Here is a 19,782-nt window from a genome sequence, read left to right as displayed (position 1 = left end):
TATCTCTAACCATATGTTTATGTATGCTAGAATGGATGATTCATGTGTTTTTCTCTAGATTTAGTGGAGTTTATACATGTCTATATGTATGGATGAAGTTTATATAGAGATGGTCAAAACATAATGCTTAATTGAACACTCTTGTAATTTATTTGATGGTTCACATTTGTTTCTTGATGGATTGTGCCACACCTTTAGCTTACTTAGTTTAATTTTCATGTCTTTAGTGTAGATGTAGTGTAGTTGCTTTAGATTCATAGATAGGTGGGCAATATTTTCTTGTTCCTTAGTGTTCCATACTTATGAATGCAAAGGGTGTATGTTTTTAGATAGTTGTGTGTGCATAAATTATGATTTCATTGAATGGATTTTGGTCTCATTTGATAGGTTGCGCTTTCCATTTGAATTGGCTAGACAATCTATACTTATTTGCCATCCATGCCTAGTTTCAATTAATGTCACACACACACATAAGTTACAATTCAATTTTTTCCATTGTTATACAATTGCTAGTGTCTAGTGAAGTCAAGCTTAGTGGTGAGTTCTAGTACCCCAAGTCCTCTCCTCTATATCTTTTTCCTTACGTTCTAAATTGTTACCTTTTACTTGCTTTAATTTCAATTGCATTGTAGTTTAATTAACCAAACAAACCATCTTTTAATCATTTGACCTACTAACCCTATACATTGTTTCCGTTGCAAGCATGCCCACAATCCCTTGGGACGATCCCTAATCACCCTAGCTATATTTTTAGTTAGAGGTAGTAGTAGCTTTTATAAATTTAAAACTTGGCTACATTGCACACTCACACTCTTAGTGCATCTTTAAACATTGGTGCCCGTGATAACCACCACTCATAATGAGAGAATAAAATAAGATAACAAGATAGTAAGAGAGTGATTGACCTTGACAACGAGGAAAAGTCCGGAACAATGACGGGCGGATTTTGGTCTCAGAACCAAGGTATTTTTGCAAGTGCAAATAGCAAAGAACAGCAAGAGTTCGATATATAAAGTTGCAAAGCAGGAAACTAAGGGGCAACAGCACGAGACCCCAAAGTTCGGAACCCCAAGTGATAATGATGAGCAGTAATGGCCGCAGGAAACCACTCCACTTTCAAAAACAGTTAGAATTTCTTATATGAATTTGATTCATAAAGGGAATTGGAGGCAAAGTGTGGAGGGAAATTTTCCCACCAATCATAGTACACCACATGTCCGCAAGATAAGAAATGCTCATCATTCGAATGACCAGCCCAACGCAGTCAAGAGCCTATCAAAGAAGGCACCAAACATTCAAGCCAGCCCAAACAGAAGAACGTGGCCCCGTCCAAGTGTATTCAAACAATTCTATAATGTCTGTCATGAAGATGAAATCGCAGGAAATTAGGGTCCATGATTGCCCACATTCAAAATCGCTAATAACAACCCCAAGAAAGGCTCTGTATAAACATATAAATAAGAGATCAATGAGAAGGGAAGGGACATCAATATTTCCTGCTTATATTTCTTTTGTTGAGTTTGTTTCAATTTAGTTATAGTCCTTCTGTTACAATTTTCGTATTTATTTTTAAGTATCCCAGTGTTAAATTTTTGCACCTACAATTTCCTTGTAAAAGGTGAGTTTGATCAACCTGAGAGGTACGACACAAATCCATAAGAAAATCTTTTTCTCTTCTCGATGTATTATTAACTTGATCGTCGAGGACCATTAGGCCGGCACCACACTGGTGCCCCTTCATTTACCCTTCTTTTCTCTCTTTCAAATACAATGCCGGGGGTCGGTGCAGAATCTTACTTAAACATATTCCATCCATGCCAAAGCTCAACTACATTGTAATCAAAATATGAAATAATGCCAAATTATAAATAAAATAACAAATTTATCCCCCTCTCGGTTTGTTTCATGTCACACTTAACCCTGCTGACGAGTAAAACACATTTTAGTTGATGAGAATAAAATTAAATTTGAAAACTTTATATGTAGTTTTCATATGTATACATATAAAGTTTTCAAATTTTATTTTATTTCAAAACAGAATAGCAGTAGGATAACAAAATAAAAAGGGTATTCTCATCAACTAAAATGTGTTTATAAAGAGAAAATTGCATTAAACTGCCATCTACTTTCAATTTTTGGCACAATATAAATTTTGACCTAAATTTCTTCACAACTATCCAATCGTTGCAAAGTGATATTACAATGACGAAAACGTCCCTTAATATAAAGTTAATAAAATTGTATTCTTTAAAATAAAAATTAATATAAATAACTCATTTAACATAGTATTGTTAAAAGTAATTTTTCAGAAAATAATTTAATGGAGCGTCAATAAGAAAATGAAAATACCTTAGAACAAATTTTAGAAAAGTTCTTTAAATTAAAAATTAAAAAGGAAAAAAAAAACATAAAATCATTTTAAAGAAAATCTATTAAGGGGCATTTTCTTCATTGTAGTATCACTATGCGATAATTGAATGAGAGTTTGACGTCAAATTTTTTATTTTTTATTTTTAAAAAATAATTAAAAGAATTTTTGTGCCAAAAATAGTAAGTTGAGAAAATTTTATTCAATTTGCGCTTTTATTTTTTTAGCTGATCCATTTATATGCCATTTCATATTGAAAAGATATTGGTTTACTCTTCTTCTAATAATACCCCCACTAAGCTGGTCGTCTGTTGTGACATATGGAGGCCTATAAGTACAGGCTGATTTTCTGATTTTCTGTTGTTATTATTAAAAGGCATATAGAAATTAGAATAGTACAATCAAAGTGCTGAACTTAACGGGACCAAAATCGTCTCTTGTGGAACAGGAGAATTTGTTCCCTCCGATTTTCATTGTAGCAGTGGTAAAAAGAGCCAAACAGTACTTTGGGTAAAAAAGATACACAGAGACACATATACGAGCAATACACATACAAAAAATTATACATACATATATACATACATACACGAAATTTTTATATATATCACAAAGAATAGGTGAGAATTGAAGAGTTGAGAAAAAGCAGAATCAGACAGAATAGTTGCGAATTGAGTCCGAGTTCTTTGGTTCACAATCGCAAAACCAGCTCGCGGCTGTTGAAGACCGATCGTATAAATGTTAGTGGTGGACCTCCATTGATTCGTCATTTAAGTTCAGGGTCTTCTCCAATTTTTACAGACGAGTTTGAATTTGGTCAATCGAAGGCAAGGTGTTTGAGAAAAGTCTTGAAAGAACTGAACTTAGTCTTACCCAACACATCTGTAGTTATAGGAAAACCAAGAAACTAGAATCAGTCTACTAAAAGTTTCTCGGTGATGGATCCCATCAATGGTGATGATAGGATTAGCGAATTGCCCGACGGTGTAATTCACTGTATATTCTCATTTCTTCTAACTTCTGAAGTGGTAAGGACGTCTGTATTATCAAAACGATGGAGGCACTTGTGGGCTTCAAACCCTTACTTGAACTTCTATGAAAATCCTTTCAGCTTTTTGAATATCACAGTGGTCACAAAATTTGTTAACTTTGTTAACTCAGTGTTGATTCTCCGAGATGACTGTGATATACTCAAGTTCTGTCTGAAATGTCGTACCTGTGACTGGCTAGATAGATGGATACAAATCCTGGTGAGACGCAACATCCAAGAGCTCGTGCTAATCTGCTGCCCACACGATACGTTCCGATTTCCGCTTTGCCTAGGAAATGCCAATTCATTGGTGACATTGACGTTGATATTGTTCTGTTCCCGTATTGAAATCCCAAGTGGGTTGTGCTTCAGAATGCTCACTTCACTGCAGGTGAGGGTGAAGTTCTTCAATGATGAAGAGATACCACAACTTTTATCAAGTTGCCCTCTCCTTGAAAGTCTGAAACTAGAATGTTGTGATTATGGCTTGATTGAGGTTCTTGATATTACTTCTGCTAAACTCAAGAATCTGAGTATAGACAGTTTTGAGGAAGGTCTGGGTTTAACGCATACTAAACTAAAGGTTGTTGCCCCTAATCTTGTATCATTCGAGTATTTGGGTCCAATGGCACGTGATTACAATTTGCAAGAAATGTCTTCTGTAAGTATTGTGTACATCCAATTAAATCATGGTGTTGAGGAAGAGGATGATGATGATGATGATGAGGAGGAGGAGGAGGAGGAGGATGATGACGACGACGATGATGATGATGATGATGACGACGACGATGACGATGACGATGATGATGATGATGACGACGACGATGATGATGATGATGATGATGATGATGATGATGAGGAGGAGGAGGAGGAGGAGGAGGAGGAGGAGGAAGTGGAGAAGGAGGATGATGATGATGATGAGGAGGAGGAGGAGGAGGTGGAAAAACTTGGTTATATATCGTGTGAGGAGCTGGAAAAACTTGGTTACTTAGGGTGCAAGTTTGTTGGGGCCTTCCACAATGCAGAAGTTATGAAATTATCCGATCCCTTGTTGGTGGTGCGCATCATTTCTAATTTCATTCTATAAAATTATCTGGCATCTATTTTTATTTTTTTTATGCTACATCTGTCATATTAATTCGAGAATTTACTTTATTTCCTATATTATTTTTATTGTTAAATGGCCCTGTTACTACTAGATGTTTTGATGATGCAGGGGATACGTAGAATTGTGGAAAGGATACTTAAAACTTCATGCTCTACCCTGAATTCATCTTAGTAATTGTAGGTGCAAAAAATTTGGAGACAAAGAAAATTCAAACAAACTCACACCAAATGAATACACTCAAGAATGGTATCAAATTCCTTGTTTTACTTAGGCTGATCCTGTGAATACAATAAATCACTTTATTGTATATTTTCACTCTCTATTTTCACATGCCTCTTCCTGGTGTTCTTCTGTCTATTTATACGGGATCACAACTGATTCTCCCTTTCTTTTCCTTCGTTCTCTTGAGGAGGTTATGGTAGGCTTGATAGCTATGAGGATAAATCTAGTAATGTCAACCCTATTCTTGCTCTCTGCTGATATTGTGAGATCTTGGGTTGTTGTCCTGTTTACTAGACTCAGGTTGATTTTTGACCAGCCACGTTTCACCTTGTGCTGATGTGGACTATTCCTTGGTTACTCGCCTTTCCTTTATACAGGTGGCTCATCCTTATTGGTGGGGATTTTTCACTCCACACATTGCCCCAATTCCCTCCAATTTGTGTAACGGCACAATTTGGAGGGAATTTTAACTGTATTGAGTAATTTGAACTATAACTCATCAAGCATTCCAACAGCCACGTCTCCTAGAAAATCGTCACTTGAGGTGGCACATCAATAAATCATCATGTTATCTGATATGTCAGTTGGCTTCTTTTCTTTAGACTTACCTCTCAACGCGATTGCATATCATTCTTTTGCGGCCACCTGATCTCCTAGGTTGTCGATCATCTCCCTTTCATTTGGAGCTACACATCTTATCAACTGATGAAGGGTGGAAGGAACTCCCTGCATTATGTGAATCCATCCTCTGCCTATGGTAAGATTGTACGATGAATGAACATCGACAATCACAAAACTTTCTCTCAATGTCTTACATGTGACTGGTAACTCAACAGTTCCAATCAGCGTTACAGGCTTCCCATCAAACCCAACCAGTTCCGTAGTTGTCTAAACGTGGTCTGAGCCCACCCCCAATTGTTCGAATGTCCAATAAGTCATTAAATTTGTGTTGCTGCTTACATCCACTAGTACCTTTTTGACGAAATAGTTCACCACCATCAAACTGATCACCAATGGATCATCATGAGGCATCTAAACTCTGCATAGGTCTTCATCACTGAATTTGATTTGCACTTCTGCCTTTTTGTTTGAGATGGTATTCACCTCACCTACTCTTCAAAGTTTCTGCACTTGTCAGGGGTTCCGTTGTTGTCTCCAATTGTTTGAATGTCCAATAAGTCATTAAATTTGTGTTGCTGCTTACATCCACTAGTACTTTTTTGGACAAAATAGTTCACCACTATCAAACTGATCACCAATGGATCATGAGGCATCTAAACTCTTCATAGGTCTTCATCACTGAATGTGATTTGCACTTCTGCCTTTTAGTTTGAGATGGTATTCACCCCGCCCACTCTCTGAAGTTTCTGCGCCTGTCAAAGTCGCAATCTACACACATCGTTGTAACGCTTCCCATCAAACCCAACCAGGCATTCTGTTGTTGTCTAAACGTGGTCTGAGCCCACCCCCAATTGTTCAAATGTCCAATAAGTCATTAAATTTGTGTTGCTGCTTACATCCACTAGTACCTTTTTGACGAAATAGTTCACCACCATCAAACTGATCACCAATGGATCATCACGAGACATCTAAACTCTGCATAGGTCTTCATCACTGAATGTGATTTGCACTTCTGCCTTTTTGTTTGAGATGGTTTCACCTCGCCCACTCTTCGAAGTTTCTGCGCCTGTCAAAGTCGCGATCTACACACATCTTTGACATCTTTCTCTGGATCTGATCGGCCATGAATAAATTTGATCACCTGAACGGGTTGGGCGTTCAGAGGGTTGTTGCTCGGGCCTGTGCTGGATGATCAGTTCACTTTGGAAGATTTTTGTCTCCCAGGTGCTCTTTCGATTTTCCTTTGGCAATAATTGCCCCAACCTGTCTCCTCAGGTTTCTACAATCATTCGTTTGATGACCATAATCACTGTGGAAGGCTCAGTGTTTGGTACGGTCCCTCTGCTCCAAAGGCTGATGGATAGGGGGAGGAGTTCAGAAGATGCCCTTGTTCTTGTTCTCCTCGTAGAGTTATGCTAGAATTACCTTTAGTGGAGCCACCTTTTCTTCATTCCTTGACTTCTTCTCTAGTGGTTTGTTGGTTAGAGGTGGGGCACTTCTCTGAGCCTTGGGATTGGATAGCCGATCCTTTGTTTGATGTTCGATGTTAATCAGTGTTGATCTTTGTTGCCACGCAGCTTTGTCTTCTTCCAACCTTAGGTAACCCTGAGCTTTGACGTTTAACACACTCATGTCCGTTGGAGTCTTCTTCACAAGAGAAGTGTGGAACTTCGTCCCTTGCATCATGGCCACTTTGAAGGCTTCCACCGCTGCTGTCTGATCGGAGCGATCGATCATGACATCTCCAGGTTGAATCTGGTGAGAAACTCCCGTAGGGTCTCCCACTTTGCCTGTCTCGTCATAAAGAGAGATGAGACGGTCTTCCTCTGCCTTCTATTCCGTACTTATTATGCGATGAACAATTCACAAACTTTCTCAAATTTGGGAATTGATTTGGGTGGTTGTTGTTTGAACCATATCAAAGCTGGTCCCATTAGGCTGGATGGGAAGATCTTGCACATGAGCTTCTTGTCCTCTGCATCCAGTGTCATCTGCTGCTGAAAATGATAAATGTGTTCAACAGGATCTGTGGTCCTGTTGAAGGTTGTGAAATTTGCCATCACGAACTTCTTGGGCTTCGGAGTCCTAATGCTGTCGTATGTAAAGGGCAACTGGATTAGCCTGGTAGTCACCTACATGGCCAGATTGGCTGGCGTCTGCGCTCTTAGGGCTTTGATCTTTGCGTACACTTCCTTTTTCACTTGTGCTTTCCACTCCGGTTGTACGCTCTACTGAACCTTTAATTGGTTTTGATTTTGATGGGATCCCTCAACAGATGGGTGGCTTGATTCTGCCTGCTCCTCTTGGAAGATTTCCAGTTCTTTGACTCTCCGCACATTCTACCCTTGCTTGGAATTATGCATTCTCCTGGCAAAGGGTTTCGAGTTGTTGTAGCATCTCCTGTTGGTTCTTCAGCATGATCTCTTCCCGCTGGCATAAAGTTTCCTCACCAAGAGCCAAGCTGGATCGTGACTGAACCATGGCTTTGATGAATAATTTTGTTCTTTTCCATAGACGGCGCCAAATTGTAGGTGCAAAAAATTTGCAGAAAAAGAAAAATTGAACAAGCAAACTCTTACCAAATGAATACACTCAAGAATGGTATAAAATTCCTTATTATTACTTAGGCTGAGCCTCCGAACACAAGAAATCACTAAACTGTATTTTTTCACTATCTATTTTCACATGCCTCTTCCTGGTGTTCTTCTGTCTGTTTATACAGGAAATTCACATCGATTCTCCATTTCTTCTCCTTGATTCTCTTGAGGAGGTTATGATTGGCTTGACAGCTATGAGGATAAATCCAATAATGTCAACCCTATTCGTGCTCTGTTGTGAAGTCTTGGGTGGTTGTTCCATTGACTAGACCCAAGTTGATTTTGACCGGCCATGTTTCTCACCTTCTGCTGGTGTGGACTAGTCTGTGTGTGAAGTGGTTACTCGCCTTTCCCTTATCCAGGTGGTTCGACCTTATTGGTGGGGATTTTTTCCCCCTCAGTAATTTTGTATGTTTTTTAAAATAAAATACTTATTTGAATAGAAAACACAATTTGGTAGTTTCAAGAGAAATAGCAGATTCAGAGCCTTCTTTAAAAACTAATGTGCAAAATATTCACAGGTTAAGAATATTTTGCCCATACAGGCATACATCCATGACTTTGAAGCCCTAGGTGCTACATCCATTTTTCAGCTTAGCACTTAATCTTCTTTATGACCAACCTCCTCATTATATTGAAGGAATCAAATATGTTTCAAGTGTGATATAGGTATATTAATATTTGGAGGATTTAATTCAATCCCCTGAATATTGCCGATCACGTATACTCTAATACAAGTCTGATACTTGCTGGTCGTTTCTAATTTTAGTGAAATTGTAAAAAGTTGTTAATTCTCCTTCTCGCTTATTCTCTAATGCATGTCTGATACTTGCTGGTAGCTTCTAATTTAAATGAAATTGTAAAAAGTTGTTAATTCTCCTGCTGCTGGTTAATTCGGAGGGTATTGTGCGTCTTAATAAAACTTTGTAGTATATTGACACTATGTAGTTTGATAGAAGCTCTTGCAGTCGCTTTGAAATTGTACAAGTTTCATATATATATTTTTTTTAATTTGTTGACAATAGATTTTTCTTATCTATATCCATAAACAAATAATATGGGCTTACCAATATTTGTTCTAAAGGTCAGGTGCTCAATTTTTTGTTAATTTTATGGTATGTAAATTATTTGTTATTACTAAAAGATGTATTTCTCATCCTTCGTTAGGTTTTGTATATAACTCTCATGTGGTTAGATTGACAATTTGCATTTATTTTTATTGTAGAGAAATTATGTTCTTGTAGTTACATAAAGGGTTTCTCATTCATTTATTCATTCTTTCTCATTTTGGCTGTAGTTCTTACTCTTTTCTTGGCGAATTTATTTGTCTTTCCATTCCATTTTCTTATTTATTGGCCTAAAAACTGTATATGGAGCGAGCAAACAAAATTTGAAATTAGCCTATAACAAAAATAAAAAACAATTTAATTGATTAAATTTTCATTGATGTAATTTGCCACCTGATTTGATTTAAAATGATATATATGAGTATTTTTTGGCGTTTTGATTGCTAGGATGTACTTGATATGCAATCATATTTGTCTAAGTTTCCTCGTACATAAAATATTACTCCGTATTTGATGGCTATATTGATTCCTAATTCCCTCTTCTTTTGCAAGCAGAGTCTTTGTTGCGTGCAGAATAAACCAGAATGCTTCCCCAAATTATTTTGTTATCTGAAAGACTTGAAACTTCTGTTGGGTTCCACTAAATGGCATCAGCAAACCATATTCCACCTACTCAAGTATTGTCCTAATCTAGAGGCCCTTGCTATAGATTTTGTGGAGGTGACATTCTTACTTACATTTATCTTAAATATTGTTTTCTTGTACAAACTTGATAAAATGCTCTGTTGGAACAATTTATTTTTTTATTTTTTCTTTTCTTTTCAATATGTAATACAATATCACTGCTCAAAACCATATTGACTTGTACATTCTTTTAGATATTGATGTAACTTAAAACATGCATAATAGTACAGTCATGGCTTAAAATCATACTGAAATATTATTCCTAGTTCATGTATAACTTTCTTCTTCTTCTTTAACACTAAATGGTCAGTCTTCTTCTGCATTGCAACTTCCCTCGCCAACTTCATTTGCAGTTGGACCCAGATTCTTATTGATCTTAATTATTTTGCGAGCTGAAATAGATATTGAAGAGAGGGGACGATAAAAAGAAAATTTAAACTATCTCTACGTTTCCTTAGGCTCCGTTTGGATTGAGTAATTTGGAGGGATGGTGAGGGAAAAGAGAGGAAAGGATAGTGTGTTCAACCCAGCTTTGCTGGGGCAGTTTTTAGGAGAACATCCATCCCTTCAATTCATTAAGTCCTCCTTTTATAAGTAAGGACAACTCTTAGGAAGTCACATGTTTGGGTTTAAAAAAACGAGAAATGAAAGGATTGGGAGGGATAGCTCCTTATCCCTCATATCCTATCCTCCCAGAAATGAGAAGATTGGGAGGGAAACGATAGTGAGTTAAGTAGTTTTTTATAATACAGAAACTGTCCTTAACAATTAGAATGTGGAAATTATTATTCCACTCTTGTCCCATCTAATTAAATGGGTATGATAGTAATGTGGTTGTTATCCTTTCTTTTCTTTTCTCTCCTCTCTCTTATCCAAACCAGAATACTATCATTTTCTTTCTTTTCTCTCCTATCTATCCGAACATGAATAGATTTTATTGTTATCATTTCCTTTCTTTTCTCTCCTATCTATCCAAACGGAGCCTTTAGTGATTTCTTGCTATTCTTGATGACTGCACATCCTTCTTATTTTCGCAACATGACACTTTCTTACCCTTACATCTGGAAGAATTTGTCCTAAAAATTCCGAATCTTATGCTTCTCATTTTAACAACTAAATAAGTCTTGGATCATCTAAAGTATATCCCTGCTATTTCTTGACTCACTTCCAAATGGTGAATTCTTGGGAAGCCTAATTATTAGTAAAAGCCAGGATAAGTACTTGCATGCAAAGAATTGTATACCAAACTAAAAATGATTTGGCAATGGAATGGCCATTGGCCGATCTAAAGGGTTATGAGAGAATTGGATGGATATTTGTATTAATGCTCTAATGGTCTTTTGAAATTTAAATGTTTCGGGATGTTTTCTATGACTCCGGGTTGAAGAGATGATTAAATAATGATCTAGTAGTATGAAATGAAATACTTGGCCTTCTTATTTTCTTTTGCCTGCAGGTGTGTTTTTTCATTATGTTGTATCTGTGTGAACTAACACACTCTTCATGTTCTTGCTTGAAATTTTAGATGTTCGATTGGGAATGGGATGGTGGTGATTGGGAAGCTCAAGATGAGGCACTTACATGTTTGATGTATCATCTAAAGGTGGTAGAGATTAGTGATGCTCAGGGTATCGATCCTCTTGGTTACAAAAACATTCAAATGCTGATAGAGTTTTTGCTAGAAAATGGGCGAGTGCTAACAAAGATGATACTATCTTCATCCACGGATCTAGAGATAATCAAAAAGGTGCAGACATGTCCTAAAGCCTCTCCAAATGTGGATGTAACATTCGTTGCAGATGGGGAAATGAGAAATTTTTTTAGAATGAAGGATTTTCTTTCTGAATTATTGGACTGAGAAAGTTTGAGAATAATGCTATTTTTCGACTTATGCTCCAAGTATGGTGAAAATTGTGATGATAAATGTTATCATGATCTGGAATGTTTCCATGATACTGTGAGATTAGCCGTTCGCTGGTCTCACAAGCATCGCTTTTTGAGGAAGAAAAAAAGAAAAGAAAAGAAGAAGATGTTTTTTGTGCCTCCATTTTCAGCCCCACCTCCCTTTCTCTTCTTCTCTTTGTTGTGTTTCAAAATGCTTAAATTAGAGGCTTTGCAGTGTCGTAGTCCAAGTCTTTAAGGCCACTGAATGAAACCAGCACTCGCATCATTTGTACATAGTGTTTGTATTAGTTTGTGATAATTTTTGCAATTTTTAGTGTTAATTTATTTCTTCCTTTTGTGTAAATATCAAATTTTCTCATAGATTTAGCGTGGGAGTTTGTGATTTGGGTTTTAATCTTACAAATTTACATATGAGAAAATCTGTGATCCCTTGGATGTTTGGGTGAAAATTTCCAGAAAATAACTTAAGTTTTGCCTTTTTTCTCTTTTTTTTTGAATTCCAGAAATCTCTAATCCCTTGAACGTTATGGGTTCGTTATGGTAGGTTGGCAACAGAAGTCCTACATTCATTGTAGTTACATTGCCATCTCTTTTATGTCATTTAGTAAAAACCTCACTTTTCAATCCATTTTATAAGTAAAAACTTCCCATTTTGTTACTATTGTCATTTCATTATTTCTTTTTTTTTTACTTTTAGTGAAAAAAACATTTCTCTTGAGATTTTTAATTTAAAAGGGAAAAAAAAAAAAAGAAAAAAAAAAAGGTATACTTAAAATTTGTACATCCTGCCAAGACTAATATTCGATAGTCCTTAGTGGTTGTCCAAAACATTTTCCAAAATGTATTTTACCATAGTTAAAGGGTTTAAAATTGTGAATTGCTTAATTCCAATATCAATATGGTAAAAATTCATTAGGTGCTTTCAAGCACCACATATGTTTTCACTGGAAAGTTTGCATATGAATCATTTTTTCAAATTAAATGCCATTTTAAGAAATTCTAAGTGATAAAGATTAATGAATCATGATATTCAAGCCAATTAGTTTGGTTTATTTGTTAAAGTGAAACCCATTGATGGTCTTCAAGTGGGACCCATTTTAAAATCCACTTTAGGCCATCATTGACCTTAATTGTGCCACTTTGAAAAATTGGATTAACAAGTAGGCCTAAATATCATTTTTCAAGACTAATTGGGAATTTCATTAAAAGATGCTCTAACCATGGATTTTCATGCATGTGTATAGGGGAAAAGAATCCTCTCCTTTACACCTCTCACTGAAAACTGTCCAGTGAGGGGTAAATGGGCTGAGGTGGCAAATTGGTTAAATCTGTATTTATTTGACTTGGTCTTATACTTATACACGTAATTTATACACACTTGCTTATACTCTATATAATTGCAAATTGTATTTGACATTCAATTTTCAAATTCCCCCCAAAACGAAAATTGAGCTTGCCCCCAAAAGTGTGGTATATATATACTAATTCTGAAATAGCCCTCTCTGAAATTTCAAACATCCAAACTGAACCTCATCTAAGATCAAGTGAAATTGAGAAAGACAAGGCAACCAAGAGAATACACATAAAGATAAAGGTTTTGAAGAAGAAGCATAGCAGTTCAGTGTATCTGGCGAAGAGTTGAAGCTGAACTGAGGACGTTTTCTGGAAGCAAAATGATCTCCCTGTTCAAAGAAGGTCCCTGTTCAAAGAAGATCCGTTCGGAAAAATCACCATACAGTCCGGCGAGAAGCTAAAATCTCCGAGAAAGAGAGATTCCCCAAAAAATTTCCAATCCAGCGAGAAGTAGAAGCTCCGATCATCCAGTCCGGCGTAATTTATACATCTTCTTTATACACTATATTATTGCATCTTTCCAAAATCGTATTTGAGTTTCAATTTTCAATTTCACCCCAAAAGGAAAGTTAACCTTCACCCAAAACTCTGCTATATATATTAAGTCTGAAATATCAAATAGAAAATCCCTCTTTGAAATTTGAAATCCGGCCGAGAGACTCTCCCTAAAACTTTGTTATTTATGTTTATGTGTAAAAAACTCTCTTGGTAAGGTCAAAAAGATATCTAGTCGGAAAAATCACCATACATTCCGGCAATAAACTAAAATTTCCGAGAAGTTGAGATTCCCCCCAAAATATATTCGACAATCCGGCGAGAAGTTGAAGCTCCGATCATTATAAGTATTAGGTTGTTATTTTGAATTTCTTGTAACTTTATTCGTAATGATATATCAAAGTTTAACTTATATGGTGATAATCCAGTGGTGATTATTGGTAATCAAAAAATTTGAAGGCTGGGTTCATCACCTACTTTTTGTAACAGCATACATATCAATTTATTATGCTTACAACCTATTTAAACATGTATCATGTATGAATTGTATATTGCATCAACATATTTTCCTACAACTTTAAAAAAATGAACTTGCACAACCCAATTTCACAATTCCTAAATTAATAATCATAATCACAAATACTTTCAATATATATGTAGGAAGATTTGCATAATTAATCACCTACTTTTTGTAACAACATATAATAGAGATCAAATTATTATTATCACAACTTTTTAAAACATGTATCATGTATGAAGTGCATATAGCATCAACATATTTTCCTAACACGTTAAAAAAAATTAGCTTCCGCATTGATTATTATTATCACAACTTTTTTAAACATGTATTATGTATGAATTGCATATAGTATCAATATATTTCCTAACACATTAAAAAAAAAAAAAATTAACTTCCACAACTCAATTTCACAATTCCTAAATTAATAATAAGAATCACAAATACTTTCAACATATATGTAGGAAGATTTGCATATTCCATCACCTACTTTTTGTAACAACATACAATATAAAAGTTGGAGAGATCAAATTTTTATTATCACAACTTTTTTAAACATGTATCAGGTATGAATTGCATATAGAATAAACATATTTTCCTAACACGTTAAAAAAATTAACTTTCACAACTCAATTTCACAATTCCAGACCCTAAAATCTATATAATTAGTCAATTTTTTCAAAACCCTAAAATCTCAAATAAATTTTTATTTGGATACTGAACTGTACCGATACATAATCAATGTTTAAGATTTTTAATTTTACTAAAAATGAATGTAATAAAATATTTTGTATATAATATATTGTTATACCTATATTTGGATACTGAACTATACCGATATATTTTTGTATATAAGATTTGTTTATATATAATGTATAAGTGTATGTTGTATGGGGATTTGTAATTTTACTGAAAAGGAATGGAATAAAATATTTTTGTAAACAACATATTGTTATACGTATATTTTGTACTGATATATTTTTGTATATAATATTTGTATATATATTTGATATATATAATGTATAAGTGTATGTTGTATGTGGATTTGTAATTTTACTAAAAAGGAATGGAATAAAATATTTTTGTATTTAATATATTGTTATACGTATATTTGGATACTGAACACCGATATATTTTTGTATATATATAATGTATAAGTGTATGTTGTATAGTTGGAGATCCTGCTATAGATTTGGCTGTTGTATTAGTACATGTGGTAAAAAAAAATAAATAAATAAAAAAATAAAAGAAAAGTACATCAGTAACTTTGTTGACTAAGTTGCTGACTGGGCGCTGAGTTGAAGCTCATTAGGTGGTGATGTGGCAAAAAGGGTTAAGGTGGTTTCATGTCAACCCTTGGATCCTCACTGGACTCTATCCAACTGGAGCAAATTTTTGTTCGTGTTTAGGAGTCCTTAAGGCCTTTTCTTAGCCATATCAAACCACTAATCTAAACTCTCTTGCGAATGTAGATCTTTAAGGAGTCACTAAAGAAATTGCCCTTCATTTATTTAAAAAATAAAAGCTTTTTTTTTTCACAAAATTCATTTTTTTAAATCATATTTTGAGGTTTTATTTTTTTATTTTATCCTAACAAACAAGAGAAATGGGGGACTCGAACATAGGCACACCCGTTAGGGAAGTTAGACGCTCCACCAACTAGACCACTGAGTATGCCCATAATTTGAGGTTTTCTAACTTACCTAAACTGATGCCTACCTAAATTTCTATTTAGTTTCAATTATCTTTGTTTAATTTACGTTAAATTTGATAGAGTTAATCCCATTTTATAATTCTTTGCAGATTTGGTTTTTTAAAATAAATTGGTTCAAAATTGTGACATTGTTATGTGCAGTCACAAATGCACTAACTAACCCCTTGATTATGTGAATTATGTTGTGGAACTCACATGATAATGAGTAAAATTTATACCTTCACGACAAGAGCATCTTTACTTTATCAATAGGAGAATAATTAGAGTTAGGGATGGGAATTGGGCAGCTCAAGAGGTTAGCCCACGACAAATCTAGGATTCTTAACATCTTAGCTTTGCCAAGGTAAGTGTCGAAAAATCCATCGTATCTCAACTCGCGCCATACTATACGAATTTCACTAATCTTTTGAGTTCTTAGGTGGTCATAAATTTTAGTAATTTAATAACAAATAAATATTATAAAAAAAATAATTTAAAAGTATATTACTATATACACTTGACATGAAATAAAAAAACTCATATCATGTGATAAAGTGAAATTTTAGAGACATTAGTGAATTTTAACTCGCAAGACTTACTAATATTACTTAATATTTAAATTTGTAAGCAATTCAATATATTATATTATTTATTATTTTGGGTAAATTATACAGACCTCCTATATGGTTTGTCATAATTATAGGGACCTCTCCTATGGTTTGAAAAATTACTCGGACCTCCCCTAAAAATGTAACTATGGCAAACCATAGGGGCTAGATATCTACCTAACACTTGTACCGTAGCAAACTCATATTTCGGATGCAGACCACCCAATAACTTATTAATTCGATTCCTTTCTACTATAGCCCAAAATGCTTCAACATCAGCACACACAAGTATATAGTCTTGGGATCTAACTCTTGCCATTTACCACGTACAATGTGGTAATATGCAACAAGAGATTGGTCTTCCTACTTGAATCTTGAAATCTCTTTTTGAAGTTCATACAGTTTTGCAACATTATCAACTGAGGAATACGTCTCTTTCATAGCATCCCATTGATCTTTAGTTGTTTTCACAAATAGAGACCCCTTGCTGATTTGTGGTTGCATTGACTACAACAAACACGTCTAACTAATGCATTTTTTGAACTCCACTCTTTGAATGCATGATCGCCCTTTGAGGGATACGTGACAGTCCCTTCCACATGGTCAATTATCCTACGACTAGTGATAAGCATATGTGTAATGACCCGGTCATTTTCCTTCCTTTCCTTTTTCCTCAAATTTTACGGGTAAATTTTTTTCGTTATCTTTTCTTTTATGTGTTGGGTTTCTCGTCACTTAGTGTCGTTTTGAGTGCTCAGAAATGGTTTCCAGGACTCTTTCTCTTGGATTGACAACTTCTTTTAAGGACCGAGTCATTTCCACATTTTTCATTTTTTGGACACTATTCACTTCTCGTTTTTTTCCCGAGAATGATTTTCTTCGCGTAACCTCACTTTTTGTGCTTGGATTAGGTTTCGATTTTGCATGCATCCATGATATGTTATTTTCATGATATTTGTATTTTTACTTTTTGTAGAAAAGCATGCTAGTTGCTTACTTTTCCGTAAAGGGCATGAATGAATAGTTTTTTCGGAAATATTATTTGTTTTTGGGGTTTTTTTATAATTATGAAAAATAATTATTTTATTTCTTAGGGACATTTTTGCAATTTATTTTGGTAGATATTTTCAAAAAGGACCTTTTTGTAATTACCGAAAAGTGTGACAAGTATTGCACTCTCATTGGGCCACTTGTAAGTATCACATTGGTTAACACTTGGAAGCCTTAGATGATGACATGTGGAGGGTGGAGATTCACCCACTTGTTGGCCTAGCATTGATGCACTTGCCTATTCAAGTAAATATATTTATATATATTTTCATTTTGATATAGATTTTGGGGGTCACGTGCCTATTCAAGTGACCATTCTTATGTTGTTGAGGTGTAGAGGGACCCACAAGCTTGCTTGGGTGCCCCCCATGTCATCCACGTCACAGATATATGACTTTTCAAATTTCTCATAGTTGTTCGATCAATCGAAGTTTTCTCTGATCGATCAGAGAAAAATCGATCGAACTTAGTCCAAATCGATCTGAGAGAGGTCGATCTCACTCAAGTCATGATCGATCGAACTTCACAGATTTGCATATGCACACTTCACACACCATCCATAGTGTTCATGCTAGTTTTTTGATGCCCAATGCCTATGTTTTCCACATTGGATGCATTCCATACTTACACTATTTAGCATGTTTCACTTAGTTACTGTTTATATAGCTGCGTCATCACTTGCATAGATTCATGTCGATTATTCTTAGTTATCTATCTTACTTGACATACATGTCTCTATATACTGTGCTTCAATTCTCTATTATCTGTTACTGACTTCTATTGCAAGTGTTTCTTTTCTGTTTTGCTGGCCATGGCACGGGTTAAGACAGTCGCCCGTCGACAGTATGAGCGGAGAGTACGACAGAAAGTAGAGGATCCAGTTGAGCCTTCTTATGCTCAAGATCCAGCTCTAGAGTAGGCTGAGCAACCTGAGCAGATAGAGGAATATGAGGAGCCAGCCCCAGCTCAGTCTGACCACTCTGCCTCTGCATCTTTATCACATTCTGATGAGGCTGAGCATATATCTTCTCCTTCTCTACCACTGGCAAAGCCAGGCCAGGTCTAAGATAGACCTATCTGGAAGTTCAGACGCCTTTCAGTGGCACATGAGTCAGTCTTTGACATTGTTTTCTTCTCTCGGTCGATTCTGACCCTGTCAGCTTTTGACGATATTGAGCGGCGCGACATTTCAGCCATTCTGGCCCCAGTTATTTATCCTGTTTACCCGCAACTTGTTCGGATGTTCTACCAGAACCTCCGGCCGGCCCCGAGTAATCTATCAGAGCTGCAAACTACCATCGATGGCTATCCCATCTGCATTACAGTTGACACATTGGCTACAGCTTCTCGGTGCCTACATGTTTGCCCTCTAGGTCTTGATTATCCTATTCTCAAGAGGCCTTCTGATGCAAACATGGCCGTTGCCCTTACTGGTCATTATGCAGATGGTGAAACTTTCGCCACCAGGACTTATCTGCCCGATGACTTATGGTTTTTTGATTCGGTCCTATACCGAAATGTATTTATCGCGGGCCATAAGATCCAGAGATGTTCAGACTTTCTGGCAGCTCTTTATGCTTTCTACACTGGGCACTGGTTCTCCATTCTTACACTCTATTGGAGTGTCATAATGAAGCTATATACAGATTATATCAGCAAGGCCAAGCCCAAGCAGGCTAAGTATCTCCCCTTCGCTCATTTTATTACTCAGATCCTCCGGGACCAGCGCTACCATTTCCATCCACAAGAGCGTACTGAGTCAGGGGCTTGCCACTACGGCAAGAAAGATTGGAACAAGAGCTACAATGCTCTTATCAAGAGCTTAAAGGAAGAGGCTATTTTAGCAGTAGAGGAGGCTACAGAGGCTGAGGAGGCAGAGATGGCAGCAGCAGTGGACAATCCAGCAGTCACATCGGTGGCTGCATCACATATGGATATAGACCTGGAGCAGCAGCCTCCAGAGGAGTTACAGCATCACTCTCCAGTTGGGTCGCCAGTTCATTTCTAGGAGCAGGGTTAGGATGTACCACAATTTCATGATCCAGTTACCCATGAGGCTCCAGTTCAGACACCCAGCCTAGGAGAGCGTGTCCAGTCAATAGAGGATGCAGTAGTCTCCCTCAGAGCAGATATTTCTACTCCCCATGCAGATGTTTGAGCTGCGCTGCGTGACATATCTAAAGACATCCGGGGATCACGCCCCGCTCGCCCTACCTCCTCTGCCTGATCTTTTTATCTCTCTTTTAGTTGTTATATATACTTGTGATATCTAACTGTTCTTTTGATACTGATATGATATTTTTACGGCCAGTCTGTCGGCCCCAGACACTGTGATGTATCATATACTGCTTATTATTTTTGTTTCTATATATGTTATCTTTTGGATGTCATATCTTTATATTGATATATCTATCTATGATTGACTCCATTATCAGGTATATCCCAGTGACTTCAGTGAGAGAGAGTG

At 36.1% G+C, this 19,782-nt stretch overlaps 1 protein-coding gene across 1 annotated transcript; it reads left to right on the top strand.

Annotated features, from left to right (window-relative positions):
- The first annotated feature begins 2,728 nt into the window (after nucleotides 1-2,728).
- Nucleotides 2,729-11,927, top strand: LOC132295100 (F-box/LRR-repeat protein At1g48400-like). The gene is made up of 3 exons (XM_059793187.1): nucleotides 2,729-4,452; nucleotides 9,566-9,730; nucleotides 11,220-11,927. The coding sequence occupies exons 1-3, from the start codon at nucleotides 3,304-3,306 to the stop codon at nucleotides 11,550-11,552; spliced, it is 1,647 nt and encodes a 548-aa protein (XP_059649170.1). The 5' UTR covers nucleotides 2,729-3,303; the 3' UTR covers nucleotides 11,553-11,927.
- Nucleotides 11,928-19,782: the final 7,855 nt, after the last annotated feature.

This window comes from Cornus florida, unplaced genomic scaffold (assembly GCF_030987335.1).
Source record: "Cornus florida cultivar Cherokee Brave unplaced genomic scaffold, ASM3098733v1 CherokeeBrave_3.0.0_Hap2_Chr01, whole genome shotgun sequence".
Taxonomy (NCBI): Eukaryota; Viridiplantae; Streptophyta; class Magnoliopsida; order Cornales; family Cornaceae; genus Cornus; species Cornus florida.
Note: the sequence above shows the minus strand (reverse complement) of the source record. Positions and strands in the feature narration are given on the sequence as shown.

Excerpts from the sequence above, each read along its gene's own strand:
- LOC132295100 (XM_059793187.1), top strand. The coding sequence starts at position 3,304 with ATGGATCCCATCAATGGTGATGATAGGATTAGCGAATTGCCCGACGGT. Across the intron at positions 4,453-9,565 it reads TATCCGATCCCTTGTTGGTG|AGTCTTTGTTGCGTGCAGAA; the intron begins GTGCGCATCATT and ends TTTTGCAAGCAG. Across the intron at positions 9,731-11,219 it reads TTGCTATAGATTTTGTGGAG|ATGTTCGATTGGGAATGGGA; the intron begins GTGACATTCTTA and ends TTGAAATTTTAG.